We start from the raw sequence: 18,811 nt of genomic DNA on the forward strand, positions 1-18,811 counted from the left end.
AAATATTTTCTTCGCGGCCCCAGAAAGAGAACAGGTTAGAAAACTTCCTTTCTTTTTTTTTTTTTTTTTTTTTAAATTTAAAGACAATGTCTCATTATATAGCCCTGGCTTGCCTGGAACCTAACTATGTAGACCAGGCTGGCCTCAAACTCACAGATATTTTCCTGCCTCTTCCTCTTGTGTGCTGGAATTAAAGGTGTACATCACCATACCCTGGATTTCTATTTGAATCCTTGCTGTCACTACAAACTTGACTCTCAGGCAAACACCTTAGGGCTTCTTTATTTTAAGATGAGGGATCATATACTCATTTGAGGATTTAGAAAGATAATAATATGCATGAAAATCCTCTATGTGCTATGAAATAGCAAACAAATATGGCATATGCTTTCAGCAGTAAACATTTCATATCCATTAAAGATCACTCAGACTGGCAAGATGACTCAGTGGGTAAAAGTGCTTGCCATGTAAGACTGACAATCTGAGTTGGATACCTATAGCCCACAGTGAAAAGACAGAACTCATTTACCAAAGCTGTCTTCTGACCTCCACACATGCACTGTAGCATGTGTGCATACATAAAAAAGAATAAATGAAACAAAAATGTCTTTGGGGGCTGGAGAGGTGGCTCAGCAGTTAAGAATACTTGCTGCTCTACCAGAGAACCTGAATTAAATTAACAGCACCCATGTTTGGCAGTTTACTACTGCCTATCACTTCAGCTCCTGGGGATCCAAAACCCTTTTCTGGCCTCTGCAAGCACCCAAATACACATGGTATACACTGGAGAAAACACATACACATAAATAAAAATAAAATAAAATAAATCAGCACACACACATTCCTTAACGCTATAATGAGTCTCATTTATTAGGCCAATTTCTGTTCCTTGCCACAGCCACACTATTAAAAATTCCAGTTAGAACTTGCCATTAGGAATACTATGTGAATAAGGTCCAAACATGTTAGACAAGAGTTATACATTAATATATATAAATATGCGATTTAATGAGAGGCCATTGGTGACATTATTAGGCCTTAAGGTATTTATGTACCTCTTCACACTCTGACTTAGAAAGGTCTGAACTTGTCATATACTTAAAGAATAAGCAGGTAAGTGATACTGTTTTCTTTGTGATTTATTTTTAGTTTAAAAAGGCCTTATCATCATGATTATTAGGTTGAAAGTTTTTGCAATTCTTACATCTTGAGAGGCACTATAGTATATATTATAATAGCTCCAGGTTATGATAAGGAAACTCGGGCTTCTGTGTATGAATCTAGTTAACTCCTTTTTACCCTTAGATAATGTGTATATAACTAAGGGAAGATAAGTTAGTCATTTCACTCTTAATTGTCAAATGAAATGAGCATTGGTTTAGTAACTTGTGGTCCTCCTGATTCCCAAGCTATTCAGTGATACTCTAGGAAAGGTGGTGATTTGTTGCCTAGGACCCTCTGGCTTTCTGAGAGCATAGGACTGTTTTAAAGGAAAACAGATACCACACCTTCTGTCTTGAAAGGCATAGAATGAAACATGTAGTAGAGGTAAAGGTAGTGAGTTTTCTTCCCTCACAGGATGTCAGTTAGACTTTAGGATCATTAAGTAATGCTGAGGAACAATGAGGCAGCAAAGAAGCAGCACTATTGTGAATATGAACATAACTGTGACTCCTCTACCTTTTCCCACAGCCACTCTCTGGCCAAAGACAACAAAGCTTTCTGAAATCTTCCATCCATGCAATGACACATGCCTTAGCTGGACTGCCTAGATTCTAATCCTGGCTCTCCCACTTGTTCTCAGATGACATTGGAAAATGAATGGTCTTCTTGTCTCGATTTCCTCATCTGCAAATGGGCATGACAATAGAATGTACTTCATGGGGGCAGTTGTATCGATTTGGTTAAAATGTGTAAAATACCAGACAGAGCTGAAGTCTGTATTATATAAAAATTAGACAATATTACTACTAGTATTATTTTTCTAAAGTTAAGTTTATTAATGTATTTAGGTTCATCGAATGTGATCCATTTCTGGGGTAAAGAGTTGAATTTTCCTAACTCCAATAACTTCACATTTCATTTAGTAAAAAGAAAAGGAAAAAAATACTTTAGTTTTCAAATTTTTTTTTTACTTTATGTATATGAGTGCTTTGCCTGCATCCATGTCGTACAGTGCCCACAAAGACCAGAAAGAGGGCATCAAATCCCCTGGAACTGGAGTTATGGAGAGTTGTTAACCAGCCTGTGGGTGACAGGAATTGAATCTGGGTGCTCTTAACCACTAAGCCATCTCTTCAGCCCAAGCCAGGCTTTTTGAAACATTTCACCAATGCCTGTAAAATCCATTAAATCTTCTGAAATTATCTACATCTGCTGTTAACATGAAAGAAATTGTGCAGTGGTGGCAGAATGGAATAGTACTTTTCATTCAGAGCCAGCAGTGACACTGATTCATGGAAATCCAATTTGTATTCTTGAACAAGTTATTACGAATATAAAGTCACTTAAATTAAAAATAATGTGACAGTTTTTTTCCAGGAAGAATAAATGCATCATTGTCTTTGCAGCCAATGAATGAAAAGGGAAAGAAAAAGATTACTCAAGTTCTATTACTTGAAACCATAAACACATTACTAAACCCTCTTATATAGGGAAGCTGTGTTAGGAGACATAGCATGAACGATAGATATCTTTAGTATTTAATTAATCATTAGCTATATTTTGATGCCAGTTTTTCTTTAATATTGTTTAAGTAGCAGTGTTCATTTTATTACTGGCTAGTTTTTCTTAGTTGCATTTAAAATCTCTAGTTAATCAAGTATAAAGGGTAGTTCATAGGCTGTACCCCAAATGGTCGGACAGTTTTGGTTGTATTACTCGGTGATTCATTTTGCATGTTTTTTGCCTTCTTTTGTCTTAGGATCTATCATTTCTAGTTTGCTGTCTGATCTGCTGATTACACGCTTGCTAGAACTGTGTTTTTGACATACGTATTGAGTAAAATGTCTTCTTTGCTCTAGGCCTTACTACACAGGGAGGGTCCACACAGTCCAGCAGCATTCACACCCACTTCATTGGAAATGAAGACTCTGCGCCTCCCTCCAGACGTACTGAACAACAGTTACATCTTAAAATTCCCAAGTGATTTGTGCGTACTTGCAAAGCCCCACTCTAGCTGATCAACTAACTATCTGTTAATTCTTCTGTTTAGAGATCTTCTCTAGCTTTCAGATTGTGCCTTGCTTTGTTCAAGGTTATATAGCATGTCAAAACAATTGTGCTTCTAGGGGCTGGAGAGTTGGCTCAGTGGTAAAAAGCACTGGCTGCTCTTGCAGAAGATCCAGGTTCAATTCCCAGGACCCAAATGGTAGCTAACAACCAGCGGTAACTCCAGTTTCAGGGGAATTTGATGCTCTCTTCTGACCTCCAGGAGCATTGCACCACATGAGTACACTCACATACATGCAGGCAAACACTCATACAAATAAAATAAAAATAATAAATAAAATGTTTTTTAAAATTGTGCTTCTAGAGACAATAATTACCATGTCTACAAGTAGTTTAATGTTTGGCAATGGGTCATTGGCTAACACTTTCTTTTCTCTCCTCTAGGACATTCCTGGTGATCTTGAAAGAGTTCCTACCATGGAATCCATCTCTATGATGGGAAGCCCTAAAAGCCTGAGTGAGACTTTTTTGCCTAATGGCATAAATGGTATCAAAGATGCAAGGAAAGTCACTGTGGGTGTAATTGGAAGTGGGGATTTTGCCAAGTCTCTGACCATTCGGCTTATTAGGTGTGGCTATCACGTGGTCATAGGAAGCAGAAATCCTAAGTTTGCATCTGAATTTTTTCCTCATGTGGTAGATGTCACCCATCATGAGGATGCTTTAACAAAAACAAATATAATATTTGTGGCTATCCATAGAGAACATTATACCTCCCTGTGGGACCTGAGACACCTGCTTGTGGGCAAAATCTTGATTGATGTGAGCAACAACATGAGGGTAAACCAATACCCAGAATCCAATGCTGAGTATCTGGCTTCATTGTTCCCAGATTCCTTGATTGTCAAAGGATTTAATGTTATCTCGGCTTGGGCTCTTCAGTTAGGACCCAAGGATGCCAGCCGTCAGGTATGTAGTCTTAAGCTTTATTTTATATCTGCTATTTTGTAATTGAGCAAACCAAGTTCTAAAGGACTTTAATGATTACTTTGAAGACTATGCAAGATCATCTGAAGTCTAACATCTTGATCTTATAAGGGTGCATTTCTCTTCACAAAATAATGTGGAAATCTGATAAAATGATATGAACTTTTCTGTCATAACCAGTTAAAGAAAAGGTGATACTGGCTGAAGTATCATGACACATTACATTATGCCCTCCAGAATTCTTCACAACTAGAAACTAGAAACAGTTTTGTCTTTCTGTTCTTCTGTCCCTCCTTCTCTCTCTTTTCCTTTCTGCCTTCTTTTAGATACTTGGTAATATAGTATTTCATCGCTAAATGAAATTGGACTTAATATTATCCTTAAGAACCCTTTAGAAAAACCTTTGTATTTATACAAATTGCATATTCATAGCATATAAAATAGTAGAGTCTGGGTTTTTTGAGTTTCTATTAATTTTATGTATATGAGTGTTTTGCCTGCATGCATGTAAGTGTACCATGTGTGTGCCTGGTGCCTTCGGAGGCCAGAAGAGGGCATTGGATCTCCTGGAACTGTAGTTGTAGATGATTGTTAACTACTATGTGGATGCGAAGAACTAAACCTTGGTCCTCTGGAAGAGCAGCCAGTGCTCTTAACCACTGAGTCATCTCTCCAGCCCCAGTAGAGTCCATTTTAAGCATCAATTTAAATTGTGTGGGGTAGGCAAAGGTACACTGGATTTCTTAGATTTACTCTAAGGATATAAGTCTGTGGATCATACTTTATCTAGTTCAACTTGTGAATGAAGCAGATGGCAAATTCTCCCAATGCCAGTAGAATAAGTGTATGAGAAAACAAATAATGTACTTAAAAATCTCTCAAAAGTTTGCTTAAATATTAAAAGTGAGCATTGTGGTAAAATAATATCATTTTTGTCCATAAAGGCAGTTAATTACATTCCTTAGAAAATAAAATTATTATTATTGTGCACTATATATCACGTTCATGATATCTGTATTGGTTATTGTGATCAAAGTACCTGGATTTAAGAAATAAGGATTTATTTTGCTAATAGTTTCAGAGGTTCAGTCCAGCAGAATTAGTGAATTTATGTCACAGAGGGTAGAGAGCAGGGAAACAGATTGTGTTGGCTTTCTTTTTTATCTTTTTATTCAGTTCTGGCCCCCAGTCCTTGGATGATAGAACCACCTTCAGGGTGGGTTTTTCCTCCCTCAGAATGCTCTCAGGAAATGCCCTCACAGACACACCCAGAGGTATGCTGTACCATCTCTTAGGTGATTTTAAATCCAACCATAATGACAAGATTATCACAGTAACCATTCACTTCCAAGTTAGACTCTCAGTCTCTCTTTTATTTTTTTGAGATTGAGTCTCACACTAGTCCAGGCTGACCTCAAATTTGTGGCATTCTGTTCCTCAGCCTCCCAAGTAAGCACTGGGATTACAGGCATGAGCCACCATGCCTGATTCAAGTATTTATTATAAACACTAAAACAGTATGCACTTTCCTGAAGACTACTCCCACTATACAGTGCTAGCAATCAGACAGAGGGCCTTGCACATGCTAGGTAAGTGCTTTACCACTGAGCTATACCTCTAGCCTCTAGAGACTGGAGACTGTTTCTGAATCTTTTTTTATTTTTTAAATTTTATGTGTGTAAGTGTACTGCCTGAATGTATGTAAGTGTACCCATATCATGCAGTACCTATGGAGATCAGAAGAAGGCATCAAATCCCCTGGAACTGGAGCTATGGACAGTTGTTAGCCGCCATGTGGGTACTAGGACTCAAATCCAGGTCCTCTTGTAAGAGTAGCCAGTGCTTTTAACTGCCAAGCCATCGCTCCACCCCTGAACGTTTTTTTTTTTTTTTTTTTTTTCCTTTAACACATCCTCTGAAGTTTGGCAAACTCAAGTCAGGATCTATGAGCCAAATTTGACATAATCCCTTGTTCATATTCATGATCATTTTAATTTTTTAACAGAAAAGACTTGTTGAATGCTGATTAAATTCAATTTCAAAATGAACTACAAGCTCTATCATGACAAGAATGGTATAATTTGAACTTCACGATGCTTGTGCCCTTATTTTTGAATGTGTAATTTATACTTCTAGATTTATTATAATGTTGTGATTTATAGACTTTTCTCCACATAAGAAAAATAACAGTTTGCTTCACCATTTTACAAACATATTAGTGAATGTGAATGCTGTCCTTATTTCTTTGGTATCAAAAGACTTCTACTTTAGAAATCCATGCATATTTGTGTGCCAGCAGCTGCATAGTCTCAGCTGAGATCTATACCCAAAGCTGAGCTCTGCATTGTCATCATCATCTTAATAGGTTCAGCATGCAACACCTCAGTATGGCCTCCTTCAGAGCCCTTACACAAACATCTTCAGTGATATATTTAGAAATTTGTTTTCCTCAAATATTACTAGAGTCCTTGTACCAATATTTTTATAGTACTGAGTGAGATGATCTACTTATTCATAATAGTAGCTTACTCTAGCAGTGGAGCTCAATAAATAGCTGTTGAATTTTCAGCTATGTTATAGTAGCAAAGAGGTTTTATAGTTTGAAAGCCTCCTCACCCTACCTATAACATCATTAGAGTTCCTATGGGGATGATATATTAGTCTAAGAAAATGGCAGCTAGCTTTCTGTTTGATTTAACTAAGCCTTATAGAATCTTTATTTTCACATTTATTTTTATTTATGTGTTTGGGTATTTTGCCTGCATATGTGTATGTTGTACCATGTGCCTGATACCCATGAGGCAGAAGAGGGCATCAGATTCCCTATAACTAAAGCTTCTATGTGGGTGCTAAGAACTCAAATTACGTTCTTTGCAAGAACAGCCAGTGCTCTTAACCACTCAGCCATCTCTCCTGCCCCTAGAATTATCTTTCTACTTGTAAGGAATGCCATCATTACTGAAAAATTAAGAAATTTTATATGCTGACCATGAAACGGTGTACCTGAGATTATCCATAGGTTTTACAAAGACACTTAATGAATTGGCTTCCAAACCTAAAGATACATTTTAATAAGGAGCATAGTGTCATGACATAATGTATAGATTTTAACTGCAAATGTCACCACCCAGAGTCCATACCCATCTGCACTCTTGTTGAGTATCTGTAAAGGACAGTGCTTGTGGTCACTCTGTTAAGACAGAATCACTACATTCCTAGAACAAAAATTTGTCCATGAAAGCAAGGAGATACAGACCTACCCTGTCCCCTGTGGCAGTTAGAAGGCTAGGTTGGAAGGACATGGCCACCAGCTGGAATTCCACATCCCCCCTGGAAGGAATGCCTTCCCTTGCCACTGCTATTGACCTGGGTGCCCTAGAAAAGTCTACCTTTCCTTCCCTGCCTCCCTTCTCTGAGGACCCATCTGAGGCTCCCAGCTTACAGCTAGATCTTCTTGCACATTGTTTTCACTACCATAGGTGGCAGAGATTTTTTGTTTTTATTGTACTATTTTATATCTTTTAAAATATTAATAAAGTTAATCATTGTGTGATATTTTTAATTGAATAATGTATTGGTATAATACTGTTTTAAAACTGTTAATAGCATCTACACTAGACACTATTTTAAATGTCTTTAATAATTTAAAATAATAATTGCTTTTCCTCAGCTTTTATCACTAGCAGCACTCAAGGCCATTATGAGCATGGATTCAGTACAGTATGTGATCATTCCTACTTTTATAAATAGCAGTGGTAACAATGAGCCTTTTTTTCTCACAGGTTTATATATGCAGCAACAATATCCAAGCTCGACAACAGGTTATTGAACTTGCCCGTCAATTGAATTTCATTCCTGTTGACTTGGGATCATTATCATCAGCCAAGGAGATTGAAAATTTACCCCTGCAACTGTTTACTCTCTGGAGAGGGCCAGTGGTGGTAGCCATAAGCTTGGCCACATTTTTCTTTCTTTATTCCTTTGTCAGAGATGTGATACATCCATATATGAAAAACCAGCAGAGTGACTTTTACAAGATCCCCATTGAGATTGTGAACAAAACTTTGCCTATAGTTGCCATTACTTTACTGTCCTTGGTATACCTAGCGGGCCTCCTGGCAGCTGCTTATCAGCTTTATTATGGTACCAAGTACCGGAAATTTCCACCTTGGTTGGAGACCTGGTTACAGTGCAGGAAACAGCTTGGATTGCTAAGTTTTTTCTTCGCTGTTGTCCACGTTGCCTACAGCCTCTGCTTACCAATGAGAAGGTCAGAAAGATACTTGTTTCTCAACATGGCTTATCAGCAGGTACTAAACATGGTTATTATTCCTAATTCTCGTGAAATACTTTATTAGTATGCATTGTAAAACATGAGTTAAAATAATATAAATTTTTATATATTTCATAATGAAATTTTTCCTTTGCTGTATTTAGAGACAGGAACAAATTGTTCTTTAAACAATTGTCTTGCAAAAGAATAATGTAGCTTATGTAGTGTTCTACTTTGGTTTCTCTATTGCTGTGATGAAACACTGACCAAAACTAACCTGGAGAGGAAAGGGTTTATTTGGCTTACAGCTCACAGCCCATTAACAAGGGAAACTGAAGCAGATACTCAAGACAGGAACCTGGAGGCCGGAACTGAAGTACAGACCACCGAGAAATGCTACTTGCTGACCTGCTTCTCTGGCCTGTGTTCAGACTGCTTTCTTATACTACCTAGGACCATCTGCCCAGGGGAGGCATCACCCACAATGAGCTGGGCCCTCCTACATCACTCAACAATCAGGAAAGTGCCTCACAGACAGGCCCACAGGACAGTATGATAGAGAAAACTCCCCAAACGTGGTTCCCTCTTCCCAGATGTGTCAAGCTGACACCTGAAGCTATCTAGCACGTGTGGCTAATTCAAAACCATTTAGTATAAAAGCAGCTAGCATCCCCTTCCTTGCAGAAATCAAATAGATAAACTACAGTTTGTTTGGGGGCCCTGTCCTCTTTTATAATTGCCATTTCAAGGACTGTTTCCACCACTGAACAATAACATTGTTAACAATTATTTAAATGTTTTATAATTGGCTATGGTCCATAAATGAAAGGCAGCTCAACAAACAGTAAAATTAGAACCAATGAAGTTGTAAAATCTAGAAATCCAGATCTGAATCTGAAAATAGAATGCTGCTCTGTTAACCAAGTCTCTGTACAACTTCTATTTTGGCTTTAAGAGTATTGATAAAATAAAAAAGCAGCAGCTTACTTACAAGGCTCTTATTATCAAAGTGCAGAAAAGAGGCTAAGTTCCTCTGATGAAGCTTTTCTAGAACCTTGACAAAGCACACTATGATTTATCTGACTAATTCCCATTTCACAAATATACAATAAGGGTTTTCACAGAAGCTGATACAGCCTTTCTCAATGAAAGCACAAAAGACACTGCACTAAAACAAATGTAGAAACACATTTGCATTTCAGAAGTCAAGGTTCTGTGCTCCAAGAATGTGGCATCAAGTATTTAACCTTGTTTGAGCACTAAAACCTAAAAAAACTTTTAGAAGCTAAAAGCCTGATGTCCTTTAAGCCATTTGCTCTCTGAAAATGCCACTTACCTTAAACTGGGTGCACTTGACACCTGCTCATCCAGCCCCTCACTTCCTTCACTCATTTCCTCAGATCTCATTCTTGCCATGCGGCCTGTGTTGGACCCCATTTTCAATTCTGTCACCTGCCTCCAGTCAAACCACTGTACTCCTAGGCCCTCTTACCTATGCTGCTGTACTTTTTACCACTTGTCCCACATATTTTATTTTCCTTGCTTGTTATATTTGTTGCTGTCCATCTTCTCCCATCAGATGGTAAAGTGCATGAGCAGGGTCTCTGGGATTGGCAGATGCCTAGAAATGTGCCTAGACACTGTAGCCACTCACCATATTTGTGGGATGAATGAGTAGACTGGGAGGGAAGGTAGGTCCCGGCTGTGCTCTCTAGATGCACCAACGCATGCTGCTCTTCTGTATGGTTGTCTAGACAGCTGACAGGAATATGATAAGAGTTTCTTTCACTACTGGAGCTCCAGAAACTCAAGATATTAGTAGGATTGTTCCAGAGAACTAATAGCTAAGAAATGGCTTTTAAAAAACTTCTAAGTATGTTTTGTTAACTTGAAACCGGACAAAGATGGTGTTAAGAATGTGCTTTCTGGGGCTGGAGAGATGGCTCAGTAGTTAAAAGCACTGGCTGCTCTTGCAGAGGACCCAGTTTCAATTCCCAGCACCTACATGACAGCTAACAACAGTCTGTAACTCCAGTTCCAAGGGGAAGCCAATGTCTTCTTCTGACCTCTGAGGGCACTGCACGACACAGGTGTACTTACATACATGCAGGCAATACACACATAAAATAAACAGTAAATAAAATGTTATAAAAAGAATGTGCTTTTTTCATCTGTAGATATATATTTAAATCAAAATTTCAGCTGAAGGAGTATAGCCTTTGATTTATGCTTTAATTATATTGTTTGTGGATAAAGAGATAATTCTAGAAGTAGTCACTATGCAAATTACTGTAAATTCATAGTTAAGTCTGACTTGACTAATATGCATTATCACTATAAGGATATAAGGGAAGGATTTTTGGAAAAATACTGCATATGAATAAGGCTGTTGGAGTTTGGAAGGATTATGGAGGGAATGCAAGTGGACAGACATTTCTGCTTCATAAAAGTTTATTCTCAGGAAATCCTGGTTTTAAGGAAGAAAAGGTAAGGGAAGGAGGGAGAGGAGAGAGAGAGAGAGAGAGAGAGAGAGAGAGAGAGAGAGAAACACTGGGTAAGTAAGGTAGCTATGCTGGCTTCTAAGATAACTTAGAATGAACCCAGAATATTCAGCCAACTTTATATTAACTTGTGAAAGTTCCTCAGAACTGTCAGTAGTAAGTCCAACTACTAATACTTCTCTGCCACTCGAGAGCCAGGCAGCTGGCATTCCACAGCCTTAGACTCCAGAGTCTCTGCAGCAGTGACCATTGTGAGTGCATTGGCATAGCTTTGCCCCTCTTCTCACACACTTGCAAAGGAAGCATTCTTAGTCTGTTTTTCACTGAGCATTCCCTTCCTCTCTCCCTGCAGCTGGAGTAATGCTGAACTAATGGGTTCTCCACAATGGTTTGTGAAACTGAATTAATACCATTAATACTTAAATGTGTTCATATATGACCTAGTTCTTCTTAGGCTAAAGTAAACTGTGTGGAATCAGTTAATGTTCTACCAAGTAAAGGAAATTCACATTTGTTTTCTTGTTAGGTTCATGCAAATATTGAAAACTCATGGAATGAGGAAGAGGTTTGGAGAATTGAAATGTACATTTCCTTTGGCATCATGAGCCTGGGCTTACTATCCCTTCTGGCCGTCACTTCCATACCTTCTGTAAGCAATGCTTTAAATTGGAGGGAATTCAGTTTTATTCAGGTATGTGGGGTTTTGAACAGCATAGAATTTCATTGTTCAGTAAAGTTGACTTTTAATTATGTTCCTTTTAAAAAGAGTACCTTTGGGGTTATATTTACACATCCTAGCTTAGATCATGCATATTGCTAGAGTTTGGGACCAGTCTGGTTTACTCAGTGAAAGTCCAGTACATCATTACATCATTATATTAGAAGGCTTTGATAGCACTGTCATATATATGTATATGTATCCCAAATATATATATATATATACACACACATATTTCACAAAGATCTGCCTACTTCTGCCTCCTGAGTGCTGGGATTAAAGGCATGCGCCATCATCACACATTACATGGTCTTTTATATATTAAGTGTAAAGGTTATTTAAAGAATAAAAGTAGGTAGGGTTTAGAGGATTGGCTGCTCTTACAGAGGACCCAGGTTCAATTCCCACCACCCACATGGTGGCTAATCGTCCTTAACTCCAGTTCCAGAGGATCCAACACCCTCTTCCATAGGCATTGCATGACACAGGTGCATCTATCTCCATGCAGGCAATACACTCATACACATAGAATAAAAATAATAAATAAGATTTTTATAAATAAATAAAAAATAAATAAAAGCAGGAGAGAATTATATTTAGATCAAATTTAATGATGTAAGGCAGTTTATCAGTCAAATGAATATACATGCATATACACAATCACAAGCACTGTCAAACTATGTAAGTAGGTTAAAATGTTGTCACAAGCAAGTAGATTTGTGAATCTTGTTAATGTTTTACTACGTCAATCATAAACTAATATGTAAGAGTATCTTGTTAAGATATTTCACAACATATTTGTGTTCTTTAAAAAGTTAAACGTTTACCTTCCCCACTAATATCTGTATAGCACTTGTATATTTTAAATATATATATATATGATTTATATATATCAGGTCCTTGCCTCCCAAGGCTCAAGTATCATTGCAGAAGAGGGGGGCAGAAAGATTCTAAGAGCCAGAGGTGGTGGATAACTACAAGGAAACAGTGTTTTCCAGAATGTAGAGCAGTTACTCATATGAATTCACAGCAATTGTGTCAGCATGTACAATATACAAGACCTACATAAAGTCAAACCAAACAAATGCTCAGCATACCAGTGGGGAGTGAGTAAGAAGTCCCAGCCCTAGCTGAGGAACTATTACAATGGAGAGCCAGTGGGAGGAGAGTCACTTTTATTTAAGGGTGTGATGCTAGGTAGGTTGACCAGGCTCTAGGGGATGGACTCACACCAAAGGAAATTTGGGGACACAAATTAGGCATGATAGGCCCTTAAAAAAATAAAAATAGAGGACGTGAAAACAGGCACGTGGGAGGGTAGTAATGGGAGGTGGTGCAGATAGGGGAGGGGGTCTGAATATATTGTATGTGATTCTTAAAATTCAATAAAAATATTTAAAAAGTAAAATGTTCACATTCCTCACTAATATGTGTACATACTTGAATATTTTAAATATATATAAAATTTTGATTTTATCTGTATAATCACAAAACCTATATTTGCTCATCCAAACAGCTTATAACACAATATATACATTAGTATGATTTGGTGGTACACCAAGTTTTATCTTTATTTATGTATTTTAGGGTTTTAAACTTTATTTTATTATTTTGAAACTAATTTTGAAAATTAACTTTATTTTTATTTGTATGAGTGTTTTGTCTGCATGTATGCAAGTGCACCATATATGAGCAATGCCTGCAGAGGCCAGCAGAGGTTTCAGAACCCCTGGCCCTGGAGTTATGGATGGTTGTTAGCCACCATGTGGGTGCTGAGAACTGAACTAGGTCCTTTGAAAGAGCAGACAGTGCTCTTAACAGCTGTGTCATTTTTCCAGCTCTTTGAGGGTTTTTAAAATAATGTTTTTTATTTATTCTTCTAAAATGTCTTGCATGTATATAATGTATTTTGATCATAACCCCTTTACTGCTTCTCTTTTTAAGTCTTGCAAAAGTCTTATTCAAATTAAGGGCTTAACCCTTGTCTAAATTCATTTTTCCTTTTGAAGAAAATGAGACTATTTTTCCAACCTCTAGTTTGATCAGATCTGAAAAGAAATGGAATGCCTTCTGATAGATGGTGCTAGACAGATGCATATTATCATTATAAATTTAGATGAATAATTACAAACTTTTTACTGCTAAAGAGCTCCTATTCTCCTAGTGAAGTCAGACATTACGTCATTATACTGATATAATATTACTTTTATGTAACATAAACCAGTTGTCAAAGTAAGCAATCTTAAACACAATAGAGAACTGGAACATGCTCATCTTTTAAAATCTAACTTGTAAAATGACTAAAGTACTCTTAGTAATCTCATTTACTAGGGTCAGTAAGTCACGTGTTTGAATTGTTATTTATATTACATATTAATACTCTTGAGCTTTATCATATTTTGTTATTGACTAGTATATATATATGTATGCTATATATGCATACTCATGAGAATACACTTCAGTATTTAATGTTGTATATGTGTGCTTATGCATACAAATATGCTAATGCTTATGTACACACTGTTTTATATACAACAGGTAGCAATGTGGATAAACCCCCACCCCTCATTTTATTTAGACAGAGGTTCTATATATAGTCCGTGATGGCCACAAACTCACAATGTAGACCAAGCCAGCACTGCACTTGTAATCCTCTTTCCTCATCCTCTCTAGTACTGGGATTATAAGCATGTGCTAACATGTCAGCTGGACAAACTTTATAAAGAAGAGTTTAGTCATGCCTATCAATACTCTTAAGGAAAAGTTAGATGTTCTGATCAGTAATCCCAGTAGTAGAAATCAGTCCTAAGGAAATAAACCAAAATATAAAAAGGCCTAAAGTGATATTATTTGTGGTTAAAGGAATTTGAGATCAGAGTGATCAGCACAAAAGAATGATTCAAGCAAACATATCATCAATAAAATATTATATAATAGTAATGTTATGTTTTAATTTTTTTTGGTCTTTTTGAGACAGGGTCTCCCCATAACCCCAGCTGGCCTGGAACTCACCATATGGATCAGGCTGGCCTCAATCTCATAGAGCTCCACCTGCCTCTGCTGCAATTAAAGGTGTGCGCCACCACACCTGGCTCTATGTTTTAATTTTTGATGGCATGAAAATGTTCTTGATATAAAAAATGAAATAATCAGACTACTCAGTGTATGCAGTATGGCCTAATTTCTAAAAAATAGATAAACATATATAAATATGAATATATGAAATTTATGAATCTGTCTTAAACTGCTTAATTCAGCAGAAGACAGAGTAGCTCAATCATTTAGAACAAAACATAAACAGTTTGTCTGCATTGGCTAACTTGTGAGTTTGAGTAATTTGTTTCTTACTCCTTTTTTTTTCTTTCTTCCTCTCCTGTCCCAAGTCTACGCTTGGCTATGTTGCTCTGCTCATTAGTACTTTCCACGTGTTAATTTATGGATGGAAACGAGCCTTTGAAGAAGAATACTACAGATTTTATACACCACCAAACTTCGTTCTTGCTCTTGTTTTGCCATCAATTGTAATTCTGGGTAAGGTGATCTTACTCCTTCCATGCGTAAGCCGAAAGCTAAAAAGAATTAAAAAGGGCTGGGAAAAGAGCCAATTTCTAGAAGAAGGTGTTGGAGGAACAATTCCTCATCTTTCCCCAGAGAGGGTCACCGTAATGTGATGACCAGCGGTGTTCCCCAATGCCATACAGAGTTCTTCTACTCATGCCATTACTTTTATGACTTCCTCCATGTTCAATTGTAAGTGTGCCATCAAATTATGAGGCTTGAAACATGTTAAATGGGATTTCAGCTAAACTAGTTGATTTTCTTCAAGTCAGTTTTCATAAATGTCATATTTTGCCAACATGTACTTTTGTACTCCATATATTGTCACAATTTAGGTGTGTGCTCTTTTGCACAACTTAACAGTATTGTTATTTTAACTGTATCACATAATCAGGCAGAAATATTTGTAGTTAGCAATATAGATGAATCATATTGTTCAAAATACTTGGCAAACCAGCAGAATTTAAAGCTTTTAACATTATTCAATGGATATACTTTTTCCCTGATGCTTAACGTTTTAATTATTCATCCAATTTAAGATAGAAACACACACATCTATTATGATGATGAAACATATTACATTAGCATCTAGATAGGGGTGCGTAGGAGAAATCTTTTCATAAGATGGGATCTGAAGACTGTAATTAACTATACAAAGCAGTGTGATTATGTGAACATACAAATTAAAGAGATGAACATGAAATTTTATTTAAAATTTAAAATATATTGGAGACATGAAATATATATGATATTTCATCTTTTATCATGTTATAGAGCAATTTCACTTTCATATTAATGTCATTCAAGGAAAGGACTCAGTAATATTTGGCCTCCAAAGCTTGTATTTCTAATATAGTACCAATCCCAGGAGTTTAGAACTGTTCTTAGTTACAGTGAAAGTGTCAGGTTTACACACAAATCGTTACATGTCAGCTAATCTTTGTTGCCTTGACCAGTCCTCTGTGGAGTGGGATTTTACTGATGACCATTGGGACAAGGGGGGCGGTGTATAACTTAGCATGGTTCTATGCACTTGTATTATTCCATTTAGTACCTACAACAACTCCATGAAATAAGTAATTACCCTCATTTTACATATGGGGAAACTGAAGGGTAGGCAAGCTAAATTTGCCCAAGGTCACACAGTAAATAAGTGGCTGAACAAGTCCAGGCAGTCATCTTCTAGAAGCCATGATTTTATTAAACATTAAGATATACAACCCTTGCTCTATTCCATGCACTTCATCCATGATGCCAATTTAGATGCTTCCTCTCTTGTATAGAGTCATTGACAGTCTTCAAAATACTTGTATGCATCAAAAGATGTATAAAAATACCTTACTCAAAAATTTATTATTGTTTGTGGAGTAGTCTGTAGCTGCCCGGAACAAAAGCCTGTAGACCCACAGTAGCTCAAAGCCTCTCTGTGCAGTAAAGGACTGAAGCCAAGAAAGAATCACAGCAGCGTTAATGAACTATTGACATCCTGCAGCTCTTTTTAAAAATCCCTGTTGGAGTGAAGAGATGGCTCAGCAGTTGAGAACATGTACTGCTTTTGCAAAGGACCTGAGTTTGGTTCCCAGCACTCACATTGGGTAGATCACAACCACCTGTCTTCAGCTCCAGCATTGGGATCCAATGCTTCTGGCCACCATAGGTACCTGTACTCATGTGCACATACCCACACATACAACTCTCCTCTCTCTCTCTCTCTCTCTCTCTCTCTCTCTCTCTCTCTCTCTCTCAGTTAAAAAATATTTTTCTTTTATTCTTTCAGTGTTTTTTTAATGTTAAAGAATAATAATTTTAAAAACCCTCAACTCCCTGTAAAGATGGTCATCTATTTCCTTCCTGAGAAGCCCTCCTGCCTTTACAACCAACCATTCATTAGGGAACAGTTTATAAGCATGAAGTATATTATAAGTGGTTAATTATAAGTCTACTCAAGAGATGTATAATCATACAGATTATTCATAAAATTTCTCAGCACTAGTTCTCCAAATGTTAATTGCATTTTGTTCAAACCTGAGGATACTCTACATTTTTCTCCATTTGTTCCTTCCTCATTAAACTAGAAAGTTACAGACAAGATATAATTAGATGCATTCTTCTTCCTAAAATTACCGTATTTCAAAGTTACTTACTGACTTGAACCCAACTATCAAAAATAAAGACTTTTTACTGTGGAGTCTACCTTTTCTACCAATGTCTGGGAAATCACCCACAACTCTTACGTTTTCTTGGTGAATTGTAATATCTTGGACTTTTTGTGATTTATTTTTATTATTTTAAATTATGTGTCTGTGTGTCTGTATATGAGCATATGCAGATACCCACAGAGGTGAGAGGTGTCGGATCCCCTGGAGCTGGAGTTACAGGCAGTTGTGGGCCACCTATTGTAGGTGCTGTGAACTGAACTCGGTTCCTCTGGAAGAGTAGTGCCTGCTCTTAACTCCTGAGCCATCTTACCAGCCCCTATCTTGTACTTTCTAATTGAACTCTTTTTGTTAGTTCTTAGTAGGAATTCAGTATAGTGATAACTTTTAACACTAAATACCTATGGATGCTATCATGTACCAGTGAAAGCAACAGCACATTCAACACTTCCCTACTCCTCTAGAACTATGACTTACCCATTTAATGTGAAAAATACAGTGAAAAACTTTTTGGAGTGTTTTTTTTATTTGTTTGTTTGTTTCTCCCTGTAGCCCCAACTGACCTAACTTGCTATGTAGACCAAGCTTGCCTCCATCTCATAGAGATCCACTTGCCTCTGCCTGCTGAGTGCTGAGATTAAAGGTGTGAGCTACCAAGCCTGGATACAATGAAATATTTTTGAAAGTTAAATGACTATTAAGTATGTTGTTTTATGTATACTTAATATATATATATATATATAATAGACAGCCAATTATATAAATAAAATTACTACTATTATATATACATTGAGACTTTGAAAATATGAAAATATGCTGCAAATATAATTTCAAATGATACTATTTCCATGGCAGTGCTACAAAAATGGGGTGATTTAATTTTAGAATATATGGAATGTAGTCATTATAATTTTGAATGTTTAAAAGCCTCTCTAAAAGTATATATCTATTTATTGACTCTGTGTTGCTTCATTTTACAACTTTTGTGATGACTTTTCTTTGTTATTTTTCATCATCATTGTATTTTGGAATAATTTTTCTGGCATCAGAAGTAGACTGAACTTTGTTGTTGTCAAATGTAAAAAGGTGGTGATAAAAACTTTCTACTAGAAGAATGGGGCCAGCAAGATGGCTCAGCAGGAAAAGGTGCTTGCAGCCAAGTCTGATAACCTGAGTTTAATCCCTGGCCCCACATGGTAGTCAGAGAGTGATGACTCTCCCAGGTTGTCTTCTGACCTCTACACATGTGCCATGGCACACATGGATACACATACACACTAAATACTTAAAATGTAATTTTAAAAATTTCAGGATAGAAGGGGGGGTGGGGAAAATTTAAAGAAGAGTGAAATTTGTTTCCTGATCTGTGCTTTGAGAAGTATGCATGAGAAAATTACAGGAATGTAGAAAATACCCTGTCTTACTTCTATGTAAAGAAAATGAAATA

At 36.9% G+C, this 18,811-nt stretch overlaps 1 protein-coding gene across 4 annotated transcripts in view; it reads left to right on the plus strand.

The window, feature by feature from the left end:
* Positions 1–18,805, plus strand: part of Steap2 (STEAP2 metalloreductase) — a 29,233-nt gene extending 10,428 nt beyond the window's left edge. For 3 of the 4 annotated variants that reach the window (XM_008822512.3, XM_029558362.1, XM_029558361.1), the window contains exons 2-5: positions 3,616–4,140; positions 7,941–8,468; positions 11,459–11,623; positions 15,034–18,805. In XM_008822512.3, coding sequence (XP_008820734.1) covers positions 3,649–4,140; positions 7,941–8,468; positions 11,459–11,623; positions 15,034–15,321 — 1,473 coding nt within the window. In that variant the 5' untranslated portion in view covers positions 3,616–3,648 and the 3' untranslated portion in view covers positions 15,322–18,805. Of the gene's footprint in view, positions 1–3,044; positions 3,152–3,615; positions 4,141–7,940; positions 8,469–11,458; positions 11,624–15,033 lie in introns of those variants that run through there. The other variant, XM_029558363.1, reaches the window with a different exon arrangement.
* Positions 18,806–18,811: the final 6 nt, after the last annotated feature.

This window comes from Nannospalax galili, unplaced genomic scaffold (genome assembly GCF_000622305.1).
Source record: "Nannospalax galili isolate Female #2095 unplaced genomic scaffold, S.galili_v1.0 scaffold85, whole genome shotgun sequence".
Lineage (NCBI taxonomy): Eukaryota > Metazoa > Chordata > Mammalia > Rodentia > Spalacidae > Nannospalax > Nannospalax galili.